The sequence below is a fragment of the Amphiprion ocellaris genome, chromosome 6 (assembly GCF_022539595.1).
Source record: "Amphiprion ocellaris isolate individual 3 ecotype Okinawa chromosome 6, ASM2253959v1, whole genome shotgun sequence".
In the NCBI taxonomy this organism is placed as follows: Eukaryota; Metazoa; Chordata; class Actinopteri; family Pomacentridae; genus Amphiprion; species Amphiprion ocellaris.
This window is the reverse complement of record NC_072771.1, coordinates 6,504,552-6,529,201: the sequence shown is the minus strand read 5'-3', so window position 1 is coordinate 6,529,201 and position 24,650 is coordinate 6,504,552. Positions and strand designations below refer to the sequence as shown.

At 41.2% G+C, this 24,650-nt stretch overlaps 1 protein-coding gene across 3 annotated transcripts in view; it reads left to right on the top strand.

The window, feature by feature from the left end:
• unc5db (unc-5 netrin receptor Db) overlaps nucleotides 1–24,650 on the top strand; it is a 249,586-nt gene that overhangs the window by 152,876 nt on the left and 72,060 nt on the right. For 2 of the 3 annotated variants that reach the window (XM_055011601.1, XM_055011600.1), the window contains 3 exons: nucleotides 13,613–13,777; nucleotides 16,605–16,637; nucleotides 18,730–18,915. In XM_055011601.1, coding sequence (XP_054867576.1) covers nucleotides 13,613–13,777; nucleotides 16,605–16,637; nucleotides 18,730–18,915 — 384 coding nt within the window. The remainder of the gene's footprint in view (nucleotides 1–13,612; nucleotides 13,778–16,604; nucleotides 16,638–18,729; nucleotides 18,916–24,650) is intronic. The other variant, XM_055011602.1, reaches the window with a different exon arrangement.

Below are 24,650 nucleotides of genomic sequence, written 5' to 3'. Positions count from 1 at the left end.
AAAGAGAGGAATAGAAGATATGTGATGCAGAATAAACTGAAGAGAGGAGGCGATGTGACTCAGGGTGAGAAGGTGAGCTGAGGTACTTGTTGGGAAAAAAAATGAGTTTTTACCTTGCGAGAGCAAACATGGAGAAACTTTGTTGTTGTTGTGGTGAGAATGTGCTGAGGTTTCTTCTCAGAGGTTACCTGCATCAACTACAGACACGTCTGCAGAATGGAGCTGTTTGTCTGCAGCCACGTCCTGAAGGCTGCTGTAGAGTCACAGCTAAGGCCTGTTGCTTTGGTTAGCCACAAGAAACATAAAAATTCAGCAGTTCTGTCAGGATGTGGTGCTTTGAGGTCAGCATTGGTCGGGTGCTGCAAACTACAGAATCATGCCAAGACTCCAGAATTATCATATTTATTGGAAACTATCAAACAAGCAAATAACTGATCATCTTGCAAACACTGTGTTGGCAGTGTAGTCATTTTCATAATCTGAATAAAGAACCAAATAGATCACAAACACATGAAAACATTTACCACACCTTCACTACCACATAATTAGAATCAGCAGTTCCAGATTAGCTGCCTGATGAGGGGATCTGAAATGGAAATGCAAGAAAACCATCAACCAGCTTGAGCTAAAGGAGGAAGAGTGATCAGAGACTGGAGGACAGTTATACAAACACTTACACAAAGATGTAGTTGCTCAGGGAGGGAATACCATTTGTGAGGCTACTGAAGAACTTACTTTTCCCAAGAGAAAGTAATTTGCTTGTGTAAATATGTCAAAATAGCCAGAAATGTCCATATGATTCTCACAAAGGACAGTACATGAACAACAGCTAGTGCTTCTCTTTCTGTGCCATGGCTCAGAGCTGATAGTTATCAAGGTGACTACGACGGGTCCAAACACAGAATCTTGAAGAACCAGTAGAACAGCTCTCTCACGTTAATGACATACGGAGCAGCTAACGGCTAATCAGCTGCTTTCCAAACTAGCCCCACAGCATTTCATTCTGAAAACTATGACATGTAAAAATGAGTTTGAGGGTTTCTAGAATTATTGATCAAAAAAGGATAATGATTATTGATGAAACAGCAGGTTCCAGACCTGTATGTCTTACAGTGTATCTGGTGCAGCAGCACAGACACATAGAAGTGATCATCGTTCACCAAAAAACGATTATCAACCAGTCAGGGCTCCATTTCAAGCAGACTAGACTAACAAACTTGGCATGTGTTGTGGGTTTTGGATGTGAGAATTATTGAATTCTGGTTTTATGCAGCGAATGAAACATTTAAATTATCATATATTGACCAGAGCTGTACAGTGGACCAGTGGTTAGCACCGTTACCTTGCAGCTAGAAGATCCCCGGTTCACATCCCAGCCTTCCTGGGATCTTCCTGCATGGAGTCTCCATGTTCTCCTGTACATGTGTGGCTTTTCTCCAGGTTCTCCAGCTTCCTCCCACAGTCCAGAAACATGCTGAGGTTAATTGGTGATTCTAAATTGTCTGTAGGTGTGAATGTGAGTGTGATTGTTTGTCTCTATGTGTAGCCCTGTGATAGACTGTTACCTGTCCAGGTGTCCCCTACCTTCACCCTCAGTCAGCTGGGATAGACTCCAGCCCCCATGACCCTGATGAGGATTAAACATAATGGAGGAATATATTGACCAATTAAAATATGTTACATATAATAAGTGAAAAACTGATGTAAATGTTGTGACTGATTTAACACACGTTGCTCAGCCTTAAAATACATTCTTTCTGTTTAGAAAAGGGAATTAACTTTCCCGTCAGGAATAATAAAAAGCATTAAACTGAATTTCAAGAAGCGTACAAATAGCCTGACCATACATTGCTTAACTGCTAGATAACACGAGACATTACATTGCCTAAAACACATTTAAAAGCTCCATTTACATGCTGCTTTGATTATGTTTGAATTCATTTTGCATTAACTTGTTTTGTTGATAATTTGCATTTGCACTGAACAAGCTGCACATTGATCTGGTATCAAATGTTTGCTTATTATGGAGATAAAAAAATGTAACTTCAGCAACATTATGTGTCGTACTTCCTAATTTTCTCATGTAAATGAGTTGAGTATGAGGTGTAGAAGCTCTAGACATCACTAATTGGCTCAGTTAACAAGATCTCTGAAGGAAATATGCATGTATGTAAACTGCATATGTTGATCTGATTCTCACTATTTGGCATTTAAAACCAGCACAACAAAATCAGATATGTTTAATATCTACAACATGGAAATTTCACTAAATGGGTCCCATCTGTTCAGAAACATAGATATTATTTCTGCTGCTTCAGTCCTAAGAGGGGAGAGAAAATTTAAATGAATTAAAGGAACCAACAAAAAACTTTGTGAAGGAGGTTTTTTTTTTTACTTGTAAATATTTTAAAACATGACATAGTATCAGTTAGCAGAGGAAGGGATGTAAATAGCAAGTGAGATGTCAAAACTATCGGGTATGTTGGTCCGATGTAGCACCATCACGTATCATAACAGTAATATGAAACTTTCTCACGTGTTTACATTTTTATATATACTAGCAGTCTTTAGTTTGGACACAGCTTCTCTTTTAATGGTTTATCTTTATTTTCATGACTATTTCCATTGTAGATTCTCACTGAAGGCATCAAAACTATGAATGAACACATTTGAAATTATGTAGTGAACAAAACAATGCGAAATAAGTAAGAACATGTTTCATAGATAGATAGATAGATAGAATCTCACTGAAAATTAAACGTGTTTTCAGTTTGTTGGCCAGTCACCTAGTGTGAGCATGTTGTCTTCTTGTGAAATCCACTGTAATGTGTTGAAAGCAATATATTTTTAAAGAATGTTATTTTTTGTGGAGTTTTCCCCACCTTTAGTGTGAGAATATAAATACAGGGCTGGCGTGGAAGGTGACAGACTAGTAGGTGACAAAACTTAAGTAGACAGAGAGGAGAGAAAATGTTTGCAAAAGTCAGAGGAGACAGAAAAAATCTGACTTCAGGGAAATGCTGAACTCTACAGTGATAAAAAGCATATATTTAGCAGCTGTCTTGCACATCACCACACTGTGTTAACGTGGTTTCAGATTACTGGGGCTCAACTTTGCATGTCTATACGCATTAGCAGCACATGTGAAGTGAACATATGTTGAAGGCCTGTAATCCAGCTACAGGTATATGCCTTGTCACCTCTGTGCAGATGTTGGGCCCCTGTGGACCCGTCAGTCCCAACACGCTGCTGCACATCCTGCATACATGCTGCCATTTTCCACATATTGTCTTGTTTTCCCAGAGAGCTCAGAAGCTTGGAAGCTGGGGCTCCGTTGTTGGGGAGGTCATCCAACGAGACAGCCTGGTGCCAATTTGTTCAGTTTGGGAAGCTTCAGACTGCCAAGACACAGATGGGGACAGACAGTCAGGTCTGGTTTAATGGCAACAGAGGATGCCAGAGCAGGACGAGGGAGAGATGTGGAACTGGGAGGGAGGAGCAGCAGTCAGGCAGAAGGAATCAATGAGAAAGAGTACTGGCACAAGTCTGAAAATGAATTTAGAAGGATCGCACATTGTGGTAATGGGGGCTTTAGATTAAAAAACAAAACAAAAAGTCATGGAATAGACATTTGAAGACCCTCTTCAATGAAAACAGAGTTTAACCGTGTTAACATGTCCACATGGTGTTTTTAATATGCTCCAACACTTTTAATGGACAGGAAGTTTCATACATAAGAAACCTTTAAGTCAGTCCTGACTTTCTGTATCAATGCTCTTCTTCGGACCCATTTCGAACATGCAGGGCTGAACTACTACTGTCTAAGCAGAGTCATAGGTGAGCTGGTGTGCTTGAGGTGCTGTGAGTGTAGAGAGGAGGTGGGAGAGAGACAACGACCTCGTAGATCTGCATTAAGGCAGGAAGGGAATAGTCAGCTGTGAAATATCTATTTCTAAAATGTCTATTTCCAGACTGACAGGCTATCCAGTTTCAGTATTGAATATATGACTACAGGCAGCTGACAGTAGGTGTACTTTAGCCTCCACCACCAACTAAATACATAAAAACATTAACAACTACACATATTTTATTTGTGTATTTTGATTGGTTGGCACATACATCACCTGTCCAAAAAAAAAACAAAAAAAAACAGTCTCCACCTGGGTTTAACTTAGCAAATAGGTAAGAGCCTTCCACTGGATAATTACTGCAGTGATGAAACAACTTATTTAATCCCAGCTGATGCAGTGAGGAGCTTCTCATTTCTTAAACAACCATGTTGGAAGACACATCCTGTGGTCATGGAAAGGATGATAATCTGTCTCAGAAGGGTCAATTTATTGGCCTGCATCAAGCAATGAAAACAACTAAGAAGATGAAACTACTAAAATCATGTGAAGAACCGTCCAACGCATTATTAAATCCTGAAGGATAGCAGAGAACCATCATCTTCCAGGAACAAATGTGGTCAGAACAAACTCTTAGATGATCGTAGGAAACCAACAGTAGAACTCATGGCTGTTTAATAGTGAAAGTAAGAACATTTCCACATGAAGGGAACTCAAAGGATTGGGACTAAACAGCTGTAACTCTAAGAAAACCACTGATCAGTGAGGATAATCAGAAAAAAAAGGCTTCAGTTTGCTATGGAGCATAAATATTGGATTCTGGAGCAATGAAAGAAGGTCATGTGGTCTGATGAGTCCAGATCTACCCTGTTCCAGAGTGATGGGGGCATCAGGGTAAGAAGAGAGGCAGATGAAGTGATGCCCTCATCATGGCTAGTGTCTACCAGCCTGTGGGGGTTAGAGTTATGATCTGGGGTTGGTCAGGTTCAGCAACGTTATGTTCCCAAAGAATGAGGTCAGCTGACTACCTGAAGATACTGAATGATCAGGTCTTTCCATCAGTGGAGGTTTTCTTCATGTTCCAAGATGAGGATGTCAGGATTCATGGGGCTCACAGTGAGAATGAGTGGATCAGGGAGCATGAGATGGATTGTCCTCCACAGAGTCCAGACCTCAGCCTCACTGAGGATCTTTAGGATGTTCTGGAGAAGACTTTGTCCAACTCTCCCATCATCAGTAGAAGATCTTGGTAGAATAGATGCTGTGATGTTGCAGAAGCTTAAAGAAACTATGCCACAGTGAATGAGTGTTGTTCTCAGTGTGTAACACTCCAGCCAGTCATGACAGTTGAGGAAGTGATGTTTAAAAACCTCCAACCTAATCCCAGATATTTTTCAGAAGCAGCAGGTTTAAGGATTCGTTGGATACAACATGAGTAAAAGTCTCTATAGTCCTGAAGGGATTCCTGTCTGAAGCATGGATGTAAACAGTACTTTAAAACTACTCTTCCAGATGTTTTACTAGGACCAAAGCCTTCAGTGTGTTTCTAGGTCTAAAGAACACACAATAAATGTGGTTGTTCACCAAACTTTGTACAAGCTAAACTTCCTGACTGAGAATGCAGAACAGACTTCTTGCCCTTTTATTCTGTTACAAGTCAGATGTGTATTGTATGCAATGTGGTATTTTTTTCTAAATGAACTGTTAAGTACAAACATAAATAATTAATCGTCATTAACATCAGAAATTAAGTGCTGAACCACAGTGAAAGCCCATAAAATAAAAAGGACTTAATGAAATATTGCTAAGTTAATGTATTGTGTGATTTTGTTTTCTTTTCCTAATAGATATTCTTAATATTTGTACAAGCTACAGAACATGACATAAATAATTCAGTTTTTTAAAAGCATGTGTTTTAATCTGGCTCTTAACTTCACTGCTGAACTTTTATTCCATTAATCAATAGCAGTGAGTGGGTGTTATTTCATTATCTTGTGCATATGAAGCTTTTAAACCCAGGCTCTGTATTTATGGACTTTTATAGGATCCAGATACGTGCATCTTTTCATGAAGAAAATGATGCTGCAGCGCAGGAAAAAATACCAGTTAGGTTGGTGATCAATAGCTGGGAGAGCTGTTGTTTTTGAAGGTCTGGCTTTCAGAAGTCATTTTCTGATTTCTGGTGTGAAGCAAAAATTGGAATCTGTGAACAGCGGCTGATGTGTGTGTTTTCAACTAACCGCCTCTCGCTGCCAATTAAAGCTGTCAGCCTTAAATGCCCCTCTAAGAGCTGGGCAGGAGGTGGCTTGTTTGTGCAGAGTGGAGTTCACATGAAAATATGATTAAATGGAAAAGAAGAGGAATAAGAATCTCCTGCTTCAGCAGAGATAAGCGTACCTGTGCCACTGTGGCTGGAGGCCTCACAGGGGGACTGAAGTGTTGCAGCAGAGAGAGGTGGTCGTGGCCCGTTATCACGGCTCATCCACGTCTTTGTGGGAGGAAGGAGATGCAGACAGGAGAGGAGCGTAGGCTGCAATGAACCTGTCTGAGCCGCTGACTGACAAGTCCATCCCGTTTTGACAAGGCAGCCCAGAGCATCACCTTAATGATGGTCTGGATGCAGGCAGAGCAGGGAGGATGGACGGGTCGGATGGACGGGTCAGAGGCTGCAGCAGGACGAAGCTGGTGGCCACGTAGCAGACAGCAAAGAGACAAAGGATGCGATAGAAATGAGAACAAATGATTACGACTAAGTCAATACTGATTGTGTTCTACAGTGAATAATGTTTTACAAAGGAGGAGCAGTGACTGGAGGCAGTTGAGTGAAGGCATTTACGTTTTAAGTTTAAGCTCTAAGTGATAATAGATATTTTAAATGAAAAAGCAAAATCTGCTCATCAATGGTGATTCTAAATTCCTGGCACTGACTTTCCCCTAATCTAAAATATTGTTTAAATAAAGAGTGCAGATTCAACCTAAAGAGCTCCTATTGTGGCTTCCTTGCTCCTCCAAACTTCTGAGGAAGTTTAATAAATTAATCCTGAATTAAATACATGTAAAAACAAACATGGATTACATTTAACTTAATCCAAAAAAACAAAACACCTCGTATTCATTTGACTATATAATCAGAGGATTTAGTTACTGCTGCTCTGTTAGCTCGACTGGTTAGCTTTTAGCAACATTTCTGCTGTTGCATTTCTTGCCATTATGATTTCAACCGCTGCATTATTTATTGGATATAACAAACTCAACTACGTCCAAAGTAAAAGTCAGATAAAAGAAAAAAGCAAACAGTGGGTGGATTTATGGAACAAGTAGGCGCTGCTCACGGTGTAAACTCTCACTACAGTATTTTAACAATAACTGGAGGCCTGACATGAATAATCATCACCTGTTGTCACTGACAAGTGTAGTACCACTATTGCACATCTGTCAGAGGCCATTAAAGACATCATTTAGGCTCGATTCTACTACCTTGTGGATATGCACATGCAGCTTCAAACACCACAGACCCATAGGTGTTGATATTATATTACTTTCTAGTCAGCATTTGCTGAGCTTAGTATAGTTATTACACTGACAGTCTTTGCACACCCTAGCAGTTGCAGATGCAGAAACTGCAGCACTATATGGTAAAATGTCCACACTTAAATGGCACCTTTTAACCTTGGCAAGGTTCTGCGTAGTGCTTTCCATTTGTGTTCTCATTCTCCCATTCACACACACATGAGGTGATCTCCTGCCGTCATGAGCAGCTTCAGCTACAGCGTCCTGCTCATGGACACTTCAGCATGTGAACAGATCAGGGGTGGAGCCACAAGTCTTTCAGTTAGAGGAAAGAGTGGTCGACTGAGATATGGCTGAAATATTACGTGTCCACACCACACAAAATCTGTGTCCACGTTGACAGTCCTCATGACAACTACACAAGTGAAATATGGAAACACTAGTTTAGTGAACGTTTATAGAGCGAATATAAAGGTTTTAACAGTCTTACTCATACTTATTAAAACTGAAGAGACACATTTCTAATCTGTTTTTAATTATTTTTCCTTTTCCATTCAATACACATAAACATAGAGTGACACTTGCAGTTCATTGGTACAACTTTAGTTTTATTAATAATTCTTGGATCACAAATGGCACTGACCTCTGGAATCATGACACAGTTTCACACATATAGATTCAAGTCTGTTGTTCCTGATTTACTTTGGCTCTTAAGGTCTTAAAGATCACTGAGCGGCAACTAAGAGGAAAAGTAATGAACAGTGTCTCTTCAGTGGTCTTTGCATGCAGACAGATGTCATGTAATAGGGCTGAGTACAGTCAGGCTGAACCAATATACAGGACAACCACATGTTTTTGGAAATATACTGATTCACCATATATTTCCAGTTTGTGAACCGGACAGGAGTTAATTCTGTAATCAATTCATAAAACTATGCAGTTTGCTTTTTTTTTTTTTTTTTTTTTTTTTAACACAGAGGGTCTGTGTTGTTTTGGGAATTGAGTTGAACCAGAAGAATTGGCTGAAGTGAGAAAGAAAAGGGCACAAAATCATGAAGTAGCTGCCAAAATATCACCAAAACACATTAATGAGAATCTGGTAAGCAGCCAGTTTAAGAAACTAGACAACACAAAGTATCGCAAAACAAATTTTAAAAATCCCAAAATAAATCTTAGATGAAGTCAAAAAGATGCAGAGTTTTGCAGTCCTTACAGTTTGTCACAATGTCTCTGTTGTTCACCAGGAGGCAGATGAGCTCCTCAGCATCAGAACGTGTCGGAGGAGAAACAATACGCTCAGCAGCGACTGCGGTCAAACTCACGAGCACTCAGCATTCTCTCCACAACATACAAACACCTCGTTTGCATCTCAAGTAGCTGAGAAGAAACCAGAAACCAATGCGGAGTGTAGGTAGGGCCTGTGGAACATCACAAAGGAAAATTACCTTTTCCACCACCCACAGGACTGCATTATGGGCATCGCAACTGCTGCCAGAGAATCTTCAGGCGCCATATGGTCTCCCAATATTTGTTAAGCTAAGCATGATGAGCTGTTCCTTGATCAGATGACGGAGCGTGGTGGAAGAATCCCAGCTATTAGCATGCACCCGGCTGCCTGGGTTCCACAGCCTCGCATCAAATCCCATTATATAAACAGGCCGGGGGGTTAATGGGGAGGAAATGTGTCTCAAGCTGTACCAGCACACCACCCTGCTTATTGTGTGAGTGTGTGTGTGTGTGTGTCCGTCACAGAAACATCTAAAGGTTGCATCAAAGTGAAAGTTATTTATGTAAGGGTTTTATCGGAAAACACTCTCTACTTACCATTTATCTATATTTATTTTATTTTCAGCGCTCTGATTATAAATCTATCCTCTACGTACTTCCTTAAAAAATTCCACAGTGTAACAAAACGTAGTGTCCATGACATGTGCTCTACTTTCTAACAATGCTGCAATGTCACAGTGATCATACACAGATATACACATTTTATTACCTAAAAAAATGGCTTAACTGCTCATTATTGAATGAACTCCTGAGAGTCCGTTGTATGAGAGTCCAGCTGTGAATGAGTGAGTGAGGAACTGATTTTGGGCACAGCCAACATGCCATGAAGCTACCTCAGCTAAAGTTTACATGAGCTTAGATTAAAAGGAGAATTAACTGAAAAATATTTTTAAAAAGATAAACGTAACAAGAACAAGAAGAGCCCTCAGACAGCAGCACTCCACCCAGGCTGCTCAGCTGTTGTATCATTTCATCTTTTGAAATTTTTGAAAAATTCGTGGTCCTCAGTGGTGGATTTGTAGTAGGATCACAATCATGTGATCATGTAGTGTTCACTTGTTGTCATGGTTACAGTGATGTCGTGCCGCTATCTCACAATGATACAGAAATGTTTAACAAATCCGTGGATCCAGACTATAAGCCGCATCACTGCCAAAATCTAATCACTTGGTCCTTGTGTTATAAAATGTGCTGTATTCTTATTGTGATTGCATGTGCCATTCTCTGTATTATACTGAGCTTGTGAGAAACTACTGGGAACTCCAAGGCCATGTGAACTGATAAGGCTCAACAACTGTTTGTGCGACTACAGGAACTCACTCCTACTGAGTTTCACCACACCACAAGTTCTTCTTTGCTCTAAATGTTAATATGTGTTCGTTTGCTGGTGATTGCGCAACAGCTCATGCAAACGGCTGCCTGTGAAGCTTGTGTGTAGCCTACAGTCCTTAATCAGTTGCTCAGAGACTCTGTCCTGTGCATGTTGATTCACTTGCTGCAAGTGAAGAATTTGACTTGAACGAGACGACTCTGAGCGTTATTAGGAGCAGTTAGGACTCCACTAGAGAAGAAATTTCCTGACACATTGTGTTGTTTCTGACCTTCCCTGAAAATTTCATCCAAATCCAGTAGTCTGTTTTTGAGTAATGTTGCTGACAGACAGACAGACGGACAAACATACATACAGACGGACAGACAGAGTAATAACAGGTATTAGGGTGAGTTAAGTACTGTAAGTATTTCTTGATGAATGTCTCAGCCCAGTGACGAACAGCATTCCTAAATCATGTTGATAAAGTGAGACTTGTTCTAAATATAGATAGATAGATAGATAGATAGATAAAATACCTCTTTAGTCACGTTAAAGAGCAACCTGCAGGTTAGTGACTGCTGTGGAAAACATGGACTGTGATTTTATGGTGCAATTAGAGAGCTATTTGACAACTGACTACTGTAGAAATGTCAGACATAAAAGAAGACTACCAGTAAACTGTTTTTACTGATATGTAAAATGAATTTCTGATGGAACAGTAAAGACTCTTGATTCGCTCACAGGCCTGGAAGTAGCTCTGCTGTTGGGGAAAGTGAGGACTCCGTGTCCTGACTGGAAGGAGTTGGTTCAGCCAGGACAAACAATAATTCACCGTGATGACAAACTGTGAAATATGTGTCATACTTTCTAAATCACAATCAGATTTACTCCCACAGATCACTGCACACTGCACCGAGACAATTACAAAAACTAAAATGTAATAATTAAGAAGTTGTTTATTGAACCAACCTGAACACAGAACAGGTTGGACACAAAAATCCAGTTCACTGACTGACATTCATCCATATAGTACCTTAAGTATATTCAGTTTCTAGTCTCTTAGTAGAACTTTGATATGATATTTTATTCATTGTGCTGAAAGCAGATATGAATTGCCATCATTAACTCCCACCCACAGCTTACCCTATAAACTCACACAAGCTGGAGAGTTTTCACTAATCTGTATTTCCATCGTAAATATAGATACTAGCAACACAACAGCTTCAGCCTACTTTCCTCTCCTTCTTCTTTTCACTCTCTTCGCCTCTCTCTTCCTCCCTCCTTATGAATGGCACACTTTACCTTGGCATGCTGTCAGGGTTTGTTAGACGACGCTTATTCTTCATTACTGTATTTACTTTGTGATTTGCTTGCTATAGTTAACACTGTGATGAACCACAACAGATAATATTCAGGTGATTTTAAAATGGGAGCAATTATTGAACTGAAGCTCTAAAACGATCAAGCAGCACTAAAGAGACGCCTGTTTAAGAGCACAACCCTGACCCATGATGGTGTCCATGTAAGCATTTCATTTATCCAGCTACAACTTTTCAACTATACCTCATATGGTTTGGATTCTAGTCCATCTAGTGTCACAGTCAGCTTCACCGTGATCGTGTGGGCTGCACACACAATAGGTATGAATGCACTGACTGAAGTATTCTGCTCCGTTCTAATGCATCATAATGTAGGCTATAGAGAAAACATCTACAGAAACAGCAGACTTATTAGATTAGCTCCTCATAGCTATCCAACAATGCATTCTTCCCTCTGCTTAGCTGTAGAAAACACTGCCTGCTGGACTGTTTCACATCAGATACAAACACAAAAGTAACTATTATTGGTTTTTCTAGCATAATGAGTGTAGTCTGGAACCGTGATGGCTTCAGGCCTTGGTAATGCTTCGTTTTCTGAAACAGAGGAAAATTCACTCAAACAGATGTTTTCTTCAATTGCATAATCAGCAATGAAACAAACAGGCTCTGTTTACGGCAACCTACAGTCTATCTGCTAATAACCCAAGAGCAGAACAATGAACACACTCTCACTCACAGAACAGTAAACTGCTTCATTCATTTGACTGGAAAAATTCACTGTAATCATGCTTATTATCATTCCATTATGATTAATCGCTGTAACCCACTGAAAGGTTCATACAGCTAACCATAAATTAACGACAATAATCCCCATTTTACGACTGTCACAGTTACCACTCACCTAGATAATATAACCTTAGATTTACATGACAAATTATAATACAATGTTAGAATATGTTTTACCGTACACTGGAGCTGCACAGTGGTTCAGTGGTTAGCATCATCATCTTGCAGCTAGTAAATCCCCGGTTCGTGTCCCGGCCATCCTGGAATCTTTCTGCATGGAGTCTCCATGTTCTTCCTGTACATGTGTGGCTTTTCTCCGGGTTCTCCAGCTTCCTCCCACAGTCCAAATCTGTCAGATGTTTTCTGTGTTAATTGCATGGTCCCCGATCAAATAAATAGATCAAAAACATGCTGAGGTTAACTGGTAACTCTAAGTTGTCCGTAGGTGTGAATGTGAGTGTGCGGTGTAGATGATGGATGGATGGATGGATGGATGGATGGATGGATGGATGATGGATGGGTGGATGGATGGATGGATGGATGGATGGATGGATGGATGGATGATGGATGGGTGGATGGATGGATGATGGATGGGTGGATGGATGGATGATGGATGGGTGGATGGATGGATGATGGATGGGTGGATGGATGGATGGATGGATGGATGGATGGATGGATGGATGATGGATGGGTGGATGGATGGATGATGGATGGGTGGATGGGTTACAGATAGTCTAATGTTAACTTACAGGCAGTAAATGCAGCTGTAACACAATAAGAATATTCCCTTTATGTAAAATTTGCCAGATCTGGACGTGTGCTACCAAGATTACTTTCCCTCTAAAGTTCACCTTGAACTACGGAAGTTAATTTTGTCAGCAAAGACTTCGCTGGGCAGAGCCAGGAACCAGATCGGTGTAGGTGGATAGTGTCTCAGTCAGATCCACCTCCTCTCTTCCAAACAGGGTCACATCTGATTACAAAAAAAAATTAAAAAAGATTAAAAGCTAAAGTGGAGGTTTTAGAATGGCAGTCCAGGAACTTGTGGTTGACATCACCATGGCTCCATCCATCTAGGATTTTACTTCTAGCCTTTATCGCTAATTTGCTAATACCTTTCACATGTGCTGATTGACTGGGTCTGGCAGGCAAAGCTTTTCCAATGGGGGCTTTTATTCTGGAATTTTTTGCTAAAAATACCTCCAAGATTACAAATTGCCCCTGTATGGTGTTCTGTGTATTCAGCCTAGTCAGCCAGGCTAGGCTAATCTTATCCAAACTTCAACTATAACATGCAGACATGAGGTTCATATAAGCCTTTCCATCAAATAACCAGCAAGTTGCATATTTTTCAAAACTTCTTTAAATCCCTTGAGATATGTAGTCTCAGTTTTAATCAAGCTACAGTGTCATTTTCGGTTTCTTTGGCTTATCTTTGACCGTTGCTCCATCGTGTATAACTGCCAGTCAAACTCCTGTCTGTCCTCTATGTGCAGACCCAGCATGCAGTGTGCTGATCTCTTTGTGCTGAATATGTTCTCCTGTGGCAGTCGACGGAGGCTGGGACGAGTGGAGCGAGTGGACGGTGTGCAGCAGCCAGTGTGATCGGCAGCGGAGTCGGGAATGTAACTCCCCAGCGCCCAGACACCGAGGCAGGATGTGCGAAGGGAACAGCGAGGCCTCGGAGAACTGCACAGATGGACTGTGTACCCAGAGTAAGGCCTTTCTCCATGCTGGGCGTCACCATCATCCTCCTCATCGCTTTCCTGTCATTATCATTCTCATACAGACACTCACTCTAACATGGCAAATCCATCACAAGCATGTTTGAACAGGAAGTAAGTGTTGGAGAAAGAAAACACTGTGGACTGACACAGATTCGCAGTGCATGATAATGTCAGCGCTCTTCCTCCTGTGTGCTGCTCACTTGACATATTGTATGTCACACTGAGTCTCTCACTAGGTAAGAAGTGCAGACGTTCACTCTTGAATGATGCTTGATGCTTGGAATGAAATGTCATTGCACTGTTTGGGTCATGCACATGCAATGACTTCAGATGGAATGTTTCACCCACCGATGTCAGCGCAGACACAAGGAGCTCAACTACTGAGTTTAATAGCAAAGCTGTGATTTGAAAGAGAGCAATTTTCAAACCACAAGAGGCATGGTGTATTTGTAGTTTACATTCCTGTCCAAATGAGCTAAAAGGTTTGGATAAAGGGTAGTCAGTGGACGTCATACAGAGGCAGCCATCTCTAGCAAACGTACAGTTAACTCAGTGTCAGTCTGGGACTGTCTTCTGCTCTCGCATGCTTCTGTCTATTCTGTTCTTTCTGGCCACAGATTGTAAAAATACCAATCTGTATCAGGTTTAATGTTTGGGAAGACAGAAAGGAGAAACTGAGTTAGAATTCTTTTTCTAATCTTGGACCTAGCTCAGTTGTTGTTGAGCATCATAGACATCTGGTAGACGATGAATAATAAACATATTTTAATGTAAATATTGAAGTACAGTGTGTAATAATCTAACAACAGGCTGCGTTCCACTGCAGGAACTTGGTGAGAACTGCCCTTCCAGCCTCTCGGTTTCCATTACAATGACCACAGTAACTCAAAAAACTACAAATAGCAGTTAGTGGACCAGAGTCCAGTTCTATGAGCACATAGGAAATAGAGCAATAGAAGTTCATTATGTTGGCCTATACAGTGAATTTTAAGCTGAAGATGGTAATTGTTTGAGAATAGACTGCTGAGACATCAACAGGGCAGAAAAAAATGGCATTTGTCCTCTAGCATTTGTCCTCTGAGTTTAACAAGTCAGCATTTAGACCTGCACAGCAGCTTATCAGAAGTACTGCCCTGGAGTATCCACTTTTATCTCCTTTGAACAACCCTGAAAGAGGTTCTCCATGGTCAGAACACACACAAAGGTTCATCCCACCATAAAACCAACCACAAGTTCCTGTTGTGGAAACCAGCCTTACTGTTGTCAAGACTTATCCGCAATTCACTACTTTAAACATAAGTGGATGATTATGCAGCTCTTCCCCAAAACACAGAGACTTTGATCTGAGACCAGTAGTTACCTGACTGATTGTTCTTCTATCAAATGGAACCAGAAAGATTATACACAACAGTTTGGGGTCAACCAGACAATTTCCTGTTTTCCATGAAAACTCCCACTTTTATCCATGTGCTAACATAACTGCACAAGGGTTTTCTAATCATTAGTGAACCTTTCAACACCATTAGCTAACACAATGTAGCATTAGAACACAGGAGTGATGGTTGCTGGAAATGTTCCTCTGTACCTCTATGGAGATATTCCATTAAAAATCAGCTGTTTCCAGCTACAATAGTCATTTACCACATTAACAATGTCTACACTGGATTTATCATTCATTTAATGTTATCTTCATTGAAAAAAATGCTTCTCTTTCAAAAATAAGGACATTTCTAACAGACCCAACAATTTGAATGGTAGTGTACTTATATGGAAATATGATGCTTTTCTGACAATAAATTAAATTCAACCTTGAAATTATTAAATATGAAATTGTGACTTCCATAAATTAAATCTAAATTAAACATTTCAACAGAAACTGCTGTGAATACGCTCGTGCTGCAGTCAGCTTTTAAGACAGCCTTCGCTACAACTAATTTACCCACTTGGTTGTGTTTCCTGTGTTCCAAAGGACAGCATGTTAATCATTTTAGATCATATAGCAACTGCCTGCATTTAGAGTTGCTGAAGCTAACTAGCCTAGCCTAACTAGCCTAACTTAGCTAACACTAACTAAACATAAAGTTAAATAAGTTGTATTTATTGAATTTATTTAATTGTATCTTATTAGCACGAGTGAAGAAGGATGCTGCCAGAAGAGCATGTTCTGATTGGAGTTATTGTTTGCTCTGCTCTTAAGATTGTCCAGACATAAATGAGAGAGCTTTTGATAAGTGCTACAAAACTTTCAAAGATCTAGATTTCTTTTTCTTTCTTGAGGTAAGGTTACCTCACAGTTATGGTATTGCTTATAGTTGTTGACATAAATGACCCGAGAAGGACTGTATAGCTTTTATTATATATTTTTTTTAAACAGAGGAGCTTGCACAGATGTATAATGTGCATTGCTGTGTAGAGTTTAAATTATAGTTGGTCAGTAAGAAAAATAAACCACACTTCTTTCCTCAACACAGCATACATTTGGAGACAATCTGTGAGAGAAACTTGTGTCTTCATCCCTCCTAAACAAATCAAACGTGTTTTTTCGCCTTGTGCGAGGAGATCATTAGCCCAATCAAAGATGCCTTTAAGCAGCGTGAACCTCACCACCTTTATCTGTGCTGGAATGAGGACAGTAACGATGCCTTCCCAGCCGTTATCAGATCCTGTATGCCGCTTGTGAGCAGCGTCAGCAGAAGAGCTTCCCTCTACTCAGGCTGTTGGATTTCAGACCACACCTGTTACTCACTTCAGAGGCTCGGACTTTAATCACCACTTTCTCTCCCCTTTGTCTTATTCTATCTCTCTGTCTTTGCAGATCGAAAGCTGCTACATGACGTTAAACCTCAAAGTGAGTCTTCCTCTGTGGATTTCTTTCATCTTCTACTCCCCCCACCCCCCCACCTGCCACTAATATGTAATATGCCCTGAAGTCTGGGGGCAAGAGATGATATAGGTCGGAAGTTAGCAGAAAAAGAGACGAGTGAGAGTCCTTCGCATTCAGTCAGTACGTAGTGTGGGAACACCATGAATTACAGCCATTTAGTTCACCTTGATCTCAGAGAGCGCTGTGTTAACCCTGCAAACGCTCATTACACATTCATGTCATCTTTCAAGCGCCCGACTTTTATGACAGCCGTGACATCACAGCTGTGTTTCCACTTTGAGCCAGGAGATATATTGGTTGTGACAAGTGAACATGTGCTATGTTGTGGAGGATTAATGGGCTGTAATCATTGCAAACGAGCTAATTTGACCAATTTACGGCGCTGTCCTCGCATTCCTGTGGCGGCTTTCAATCACCCGCCAGAGTTAGCCCGGCTAAGTGATTGTCAGGTGCTACTGTAGCTTGAGTGCATTCATTAGCTTCCCACTATAGAGTAAAAGTCGTGCCTAACTGCTATCTTTGCAGGCTTTAAGGACAGCGTGAGTGATTGAATGGGGAGTGCATTAAGCCGGTGGGAATACTCTAAATTAATTTGTCTATGATTGGTTCTCGCGACAAACGGTGACCACGGCCCTCACCACATGGGCTGTGATTGCCTTCGCTGGGAGATATCCATCACAGCCATTGGGTATAGACCAGTGGGTCTAAAGGCAGTTAGGCTAATCACCCTCCATGTTAGCAGCTTGAGTGTGATATGTAACAGTTTAGAATAATGGCTGGACATGTTCATTTATTCCTATCTGTGGTGCACAATGTAGCATAGAGAGAAAAGACAGATGGGCTGCTCCGTCTTACTACTCTCCATCCTTCTTGTTTCATTTCCATGCTGGGAACAGTGTAACACGCTGGAACTCTTGCTTGTGGTCGCCCTTGAACATCTCCATAATAACAGTATTGTCTCCACTGCTCTCCTTCATCTTCACTGTCTGTGGGTCTTTATTAATACAACAACGAAAACGCTCTTTATGTGCAACACTTTCAAAGTCTCCTTTTCACTTATTTGGCAAAGCTGCCTTCATCAGAGCAAAAAGAATAGATCCTGTTACCAGAGAAATATCAGAGGAATGCATTTCCATGCTCTATATTCTAAAATACTAGCTGGGACCTTTTTTTATTATTTATTTTCAGTATTTGAGAATCAAGACTTTGTTTAGGCTTAGATTAGAGATATACTTCTCTATTTGTGCCTGTTGTTTTGATCAGTTCAGCCCAATATGCATTTCTGCAGCATTTATTCATTTATAAGAGCAGGAGTCATTGCACTTTGTCTGTTTCACTGAATGATTTTTGGGTTGAACACGTGTTTCTGCCTTTCCTTTATAGATTTAGCTCTTAATGTGAAGTAACGTTGACTTTTGACGACAGTAACTTCAATCAATACTCCACCTTGTTAGCATTGTAGAGGAAAATGAAATTACCCAAATCAATGCAGCAGTACCAGAGAGTTTTTTTTTAAATTCTGGTGCCTATATTACCCACAGATCAGGTATAGATTCAGGTGTGTTATAGTTAGCTAATGTTTGAGCTATCAGCCTCAGGCAGGGACCAGAACAGATCTACTACTTCCACTCCACACACCCTGATTTTTTCAGTTTTTTATACTTGTAGCTCCTTCTGGAGCCACAAAAAATGATATAGATTTTTTTCACATTTGCAGCCCAGCACCTGAAAATACAAAAGATGTTTTTCTCCTTTAACGCTGATGGAGAGCGTTTGAAAGAAGATTTAACGTATGACTAATGTTGAATTTGTGCTGTAGAAATGGACATTCACTCAGTTTTACCTCAGCTTATTGCTTTTCTACTTTTAGACACTGCATTTCCTATGTTGCCATGCTGTTTTTTCTGATAAATCTGTAGCAGAAGAATCTCCTTCAGGATTAATAAAGCTTTATGTTATCTTATCTAGTAGTTTTCTCCTTTGTGCAGACTCTGGCCGTTATTTGAATTTTCCATGAGAAGTCACGGTGGCTCCTGTTCGTTCTTCTGTCTTCCAGGTATGGACAGCTCCAATGACGTGGCTCTGTACTCCGGCCTTGGAGCCGGCATCATCGCTGTGGCCATCCTCGTGGTGGCCGTCATGCTGTACAGGAAGAACCACAGCGAGTACGGCGTGGACGTCATCGACTCCTCGGCTCTCACCGGGGGATTCCAGTCCTTCAACTTCAAGACCACCAGACAAGGTAAGAGAGAGTGCTGTTGCACGTGTGCGTGGCTGGCAGCGTCACCAAACACCTCTCCAGCAGGGTCGCCACGTGATTGACGGCATTTCTTTGCATCGGGCAAAATGGCAAGCGGACTCCCCGTCTGCTGAGGATTTATACCTCCATAATCAGTTGAAAGGACCCGTCCTTCTACCCCGACAGACCTGCTGCTCTGTTATTGTGAAGCAGGAGATGATCAATCTGTGATAGACACCAGCGCTGCCCCACCCCCCTCCCTGCAGACCACACATTTGACTATCAGGCAACCAATCTCTGAGCCTAAGCCTCTGATGGATAAATGTGAGGAGTATGGACCAGTGAACATCAATTCCATTTTTGTTGGTCACAGCAATAACTTGTGTTGCTCATGTGACTGTGGCTGTCCCGGCCAGCCTTGCTACAGGCATCCGTATTACTGTCCCTGACACTTCTGGGTTAGCGCAAGTGATAGTCACCGTGGCGACAGGTGATCCATCCTGGTCGCCGTGGTGACAGCGCCCCGCCAGGAGCCCACACTGTGCCCCCAGGCTCCCCCGAGGCCCGGGGAGTCGGTCGAGCCCCCGCCTCTCGTCACGTGATCGGAAAGATGCGAGGAAAGCGGCGGAAAGGGGGTTTGGAGGAGGGGTCTGGGTCTACATTCAGCAGGTCATCAATCCTATTTAAATAGGCCAGCTCTCCCTGCAGCCTGCCTGCTGTGCCCTCCACCGGCCACAATCACTCCTCTCCAGTTCCCTCTCTATCGGCCAGGCCGAGGCTCCCTGTGAAATGTAGAACACTCACTTCCTCCACTCTTCTAGCAGCCCCAGTTTGTTTAGTAGGAAGTGGCTGAGGTGTTTTATATTAGCCTACTTGTGCTCTGATTGCACTGTCCTCTTCATAAACACTGGAGGAAATTAATACGTCCTCGAGAGGGTAAAGTTTTCTCAAAGCATGGCTTTAATTGTGTATCATTAGCTTTTATGCCTAATAATCACCAGAAGGAAGGAAAAAACTGTAATACTCTAAAGGAGGTCTTGAATACGTTGGGAAGCCTCTGTGCTGCTGCAGCGTCTGTAAGGCGCCGAGCGTCTGAGAGCAGAATGAGTCTCTGGACCTGACCCTGTCTCTCTGCGTTACTTCTCCTTCTGAGTGATTTTTAATCAGAGGCCCAATTCCAAACCTATCCCTCAAGGTATTCAACCTGAGGTACATTTCATTAACTTCTCTCATCTCACCACTGCCATTCCATTTTCGCCGCGCCATTCTTAAAGATGCACACTCAAGCGATAATCAGATCATTCTCCACTCGACCGGAGGGGAGAAAATTTAGCAGTGATCGAATGTCAGCCGCAGAGGGCTAATGTCCACTGCAGCTCTGACCGAGAGCTCGACTATCTGCAGAGCCGCTGTCACTGGTAGACTGTTTACAAATGAAAAATGCATCTTTTCATCCATTTTTTATGGAACATCATCTTAGTAGCAATTATAGGAAGTATTATTCTGGATCATAAGTGTCAACACTTTGTTTCATTTATAATGCAGGGGCAAACATGGGGCATGGTGGGAAAGTCTGCATGCTCACTGTTTGGCTAAAAATACACTGATGCTTTGAATATGTATGAATAAATAAATTTATTTTATTTTTGCCCTACTGGTAATGCAGTGACAACAAAAGACGTTTGTTAAATGTGAAACCATTAATGACGCCTTTCTGGTGAAAATCCAATTTTTTACTTTGCTACGATGTCAGTGTGGTGTTTTTTTACACGCTGGAAGACACATCAGGAGCGAATTAAACCAAAATAATTCCGTTGCTGAGCACTTCTACCATGAAACTGTAATGTACTGATGATGGTCTCAAAAACAGAATCAGACTTCCAGCATTTTGTACGTAACAAGCCAAAGGAACCAATCCAACCGGGGGCTTTATGCATCATTATTCTTCTTCAGGAGTGAATTCTGGTTCCAACAGATGCAACCTCCCATTACTTGCGTCAGAGTTCCGTTCCTACGGTGTGATGTCCGTCAATTTTCGGTGGAAATCAGAACTCCGGTGAAAATGTAAACCAAGTCATTTTGTTCATCACGATATCAATCAGTTTACATATTTATACAACTATAGTAACGACAAACAGTCTTTAGCTCACACTGAAACACAACTTGGTAGGAAAATAGCAGCAAAACTGTAAACTGTAGGTCTGACTTACACTGGGAGCCATAATGAAGTTTGTGAATGTAGAATAATCCAGTATGGCGGCAAATGTAAACAAAGCAGACTTATAGCGCAGCGTGACGACATATTCATCCGCTCCGCTCACCAACTAGTTTACACTGAACCAGTTTCGATGTAACAACGAAACGTTGTACGTTAAACCGAGGACCGGCCCGTAATCAGTTCCCACGCAACAGCAAAACGCCGTAAGTCGAGGACGTTGTAAAGCGAGGACGTCCTGTATTACAGTTTACCACTGTTTGGTGTATAGAGTAGTTTTCCAGTGTTAGAGCAGAGCAGGTGAGCTGGTGTGCTCAAGCTGCAGCGAGAGGTTGTTGGAGGAAAGAGAGGCAGGACTTCATAAATCTGCACGTTCTCAAGAAAGCAACAGTCTAGAGTTTTACTCAGGTCATTTAAGTCTCAGTAGAGATTATTATTTGAATGGGTAAAACTTCCAAATATGTACCTCTGATACACAGAGACAACTGCAGAGAGGTTTAAAGCAGAGATCCTGTGGTTGGGATTTTATATACTTGCCCCCAAATCCACCTTCATTGTATTTGCTAGTTCTTAAGAAACATAAAATCCCCCTTTGAATATGCATTTAAAGAAAAAATAAAAAAGTCATTGTGAAATATTAGTAATAAACCGAAATTCATCAAAACAGTGTCTGGAGAAGTCAATTTTTCAAGATTTTATAATTCATGTTATGCAGAAGTCATTATTTGAACTGATAGAGTGAGAATGATTTTCTTACATGTTCTTGTCATTTATTAAATCTGTCGTGTTGCTCTAAAGATCAATAAGAAGAAGTGATGAACTAGAACCTGACGACATGCTGCAGCTAATCCTGAAGTCATACAGAACTACGGTAAATGAACTTAATCAGTCTGTGTTCCATACTGACCTCAGATTATCACGTTACACAGCTCAGTCGTTCTACATGTTGTAAGCTGTGGTTTTACGAGATTACAGAAGAACAAACACAACATTTGCACCGCTGTAAGGTACAGTTTACGGTGATAAGTCAGACATGAAGCTGGGCATAGGTATTTGATTTGTTTTTATCCTCTGATGTGTATCAGCACGATGTTCAGCCAGAACGATTGGCTTCTGTTGCCCTGCATGACAACTAACATCATCAATGCAGATGAGCAGCAGGAGCCAAGAACGTTCTTCCACATTCAGCACAGTGACGTAAAAGACAGTCTAGAGGACAGACCATCCATGGGGTCTTCTTAGTGCGACCCACAGATGGGTCCACAGTCATTTTAGAAGTTCTTCCAAATGCAAGACAGGAAATATCATACACATTACTTTAGACATTAATGTTTGCTGCATTTTTGTGAGTATGGTGAATGCATTCCTTGTGCGGCGCAAAATGATTGGTTGGATGAAAAGGAGCAATAAAGCAATAAAATAAACTGCAAAGGTATGTCAACATGAAACGTAATCCTGATGTGTCCCAAATAAATTTAGTAAAGGAGAATCTCCATCCATCCATCATCTATCTGTCTACCCACCCACCCATCCATCCACCCATCCATCCATCCATCCATCCATCCATCCATCCATCCATCCATCCATCCATCCATCCATCCATCCATCCATCCATCTATCTATCTATCTATCTATCCATCCATTCATCCATCCATTATCTATACACTGTTTAATCCTCATCAGGGTCATGGGGGGTGGAGTCTATCCCAGCTGACTGAGGGTGAAGGTTCACCTGGACAGGTAACAGTCTGCCACAGGGCTACACATAGAGACAAACAATCACACTCACATTCACACCTACAGACAATTTAGAATCACCAATTAACCTCAGCATGTTTCTGGACTGTGGGAGAGAAAAGCCACACATGTACAGGAGAACATGGAAACTCTATGCAGAAAGAACCAGGGATCTTCTAGCTGCAAGGCGACAGTACTAACCACTGAGCCACTGTGCAATCCAGAAGAAAATGCATTTCCATTAAAATGTAATTAAAGTTGTAGATTCTCTGTATAGGAATGTAATGTTGGAGAGACAGGGCCTCAAAATGACTGATTCTATTAGCAGAATTTGGGAAGTAGATGTGTGTTGCCTGCTGGCTCTGTAAAGAAAGACGTTTCTATGCTGAGAAGAATGCTTTATAGGTCCAGTTCCAAAGGCATGTGGAACATCAGGGCATTTAATGGAGGAGTGTTAGAGACTTTCTCCAGGACGGTCCGACCACAACACTTCAGACCTCCCACCTCACAGCTCCCTCCTCAGACCCACAGAACCTCTGGACTCGAGCTCCTATCATGTAGACGTCATCACTCCTGCTGGACAGAGAATGTGTTTCCTGTCAAATATAATTATATAAACTATATATTAGATATATATTTATGTATTCATGAAGGCTACATATGCTGTATATCACAAATAATTAAAATACATTAATACTAGGTATCAGAACAATTATCTATGTGCAAAAAAAAAAAAAAAAAAAGCTATGAAAACCCCCCAGAAACATTGTGTTCATACTGTTGTATTATCTAAGAGTGAATGTTTAATCATTCCTAACTACAGGGGAACTCTACAAAGTCTGAAGCTTCCTCCATTACTTTAATAATTGTTACTCGTCCCCAGCAATCCTGAAGAACGGCCAAGAACACAGCAGCAAACAGAAGAGCAGCAGCGCCTTTGACATCCCAAAGTCACCACAAACTTTAAACCTCGCAGATCTGACATGAGTGAAGACTCAGCAGCCAGACTGCCTCTTCCTCAGCTTCCTCAAATTAGTTCAGAAACAGATTTTGATGAAATCATTTAAAGTTTACATGGCCTCCTTCAAACAAAGGGAACCCCACTAAGCATTGCTCAAAGCCCATTGGCTCCAGAGGCAGGACTACAGCTGGATCTGTCATACTGTAATACATCCATTGTTTCTGGAGATCACTTCCTGCATCCTCCACCCTGACTGAAGCCTGTCATGTCTGTCATGGCAAACATCTATGACTTGAATTCACATAATCCAACAAAGTAAGCGTCTAAAAATATGTAAATAAGGGATGTATATGCGTAATCTGAGCATGGTCCCTTTTTAACAAGCACATGGATGAAATTAGTCATCTTTACTGTGAGTAAATAAGTAGTAATAGCGCTAAAACAATCCTGAGTACTGAGTATAGGGTTTACTGTGGTGTATTTCATGTGTATGGACGGGATTGTTTGTTTCGTAGAAATTTACTGAGTTTGTTTGGCGCTTTCAGTTTGAGGTCTCTTAGAAATGTCCTTATTGTTGAAAGAAAAGCAGTTTTTCCAATGAAGATACCATTAAATGAATGATAAATCCAGTGTAGACATAGTTAATGTGGTAAATGACTATTGTAGCTGGAAACAGCTGATTTTTAATGGAATATCTCCATAGAGGTACAGAGGAACATTTCCAGCAACCATCACTCCTGTGTTCTAATGCTACATTGTGTTAGCTAATGGTGTTGAAAGGCTCATTGATGATTAGAAAACACTTGTGCTGTTATGTTAGCACAT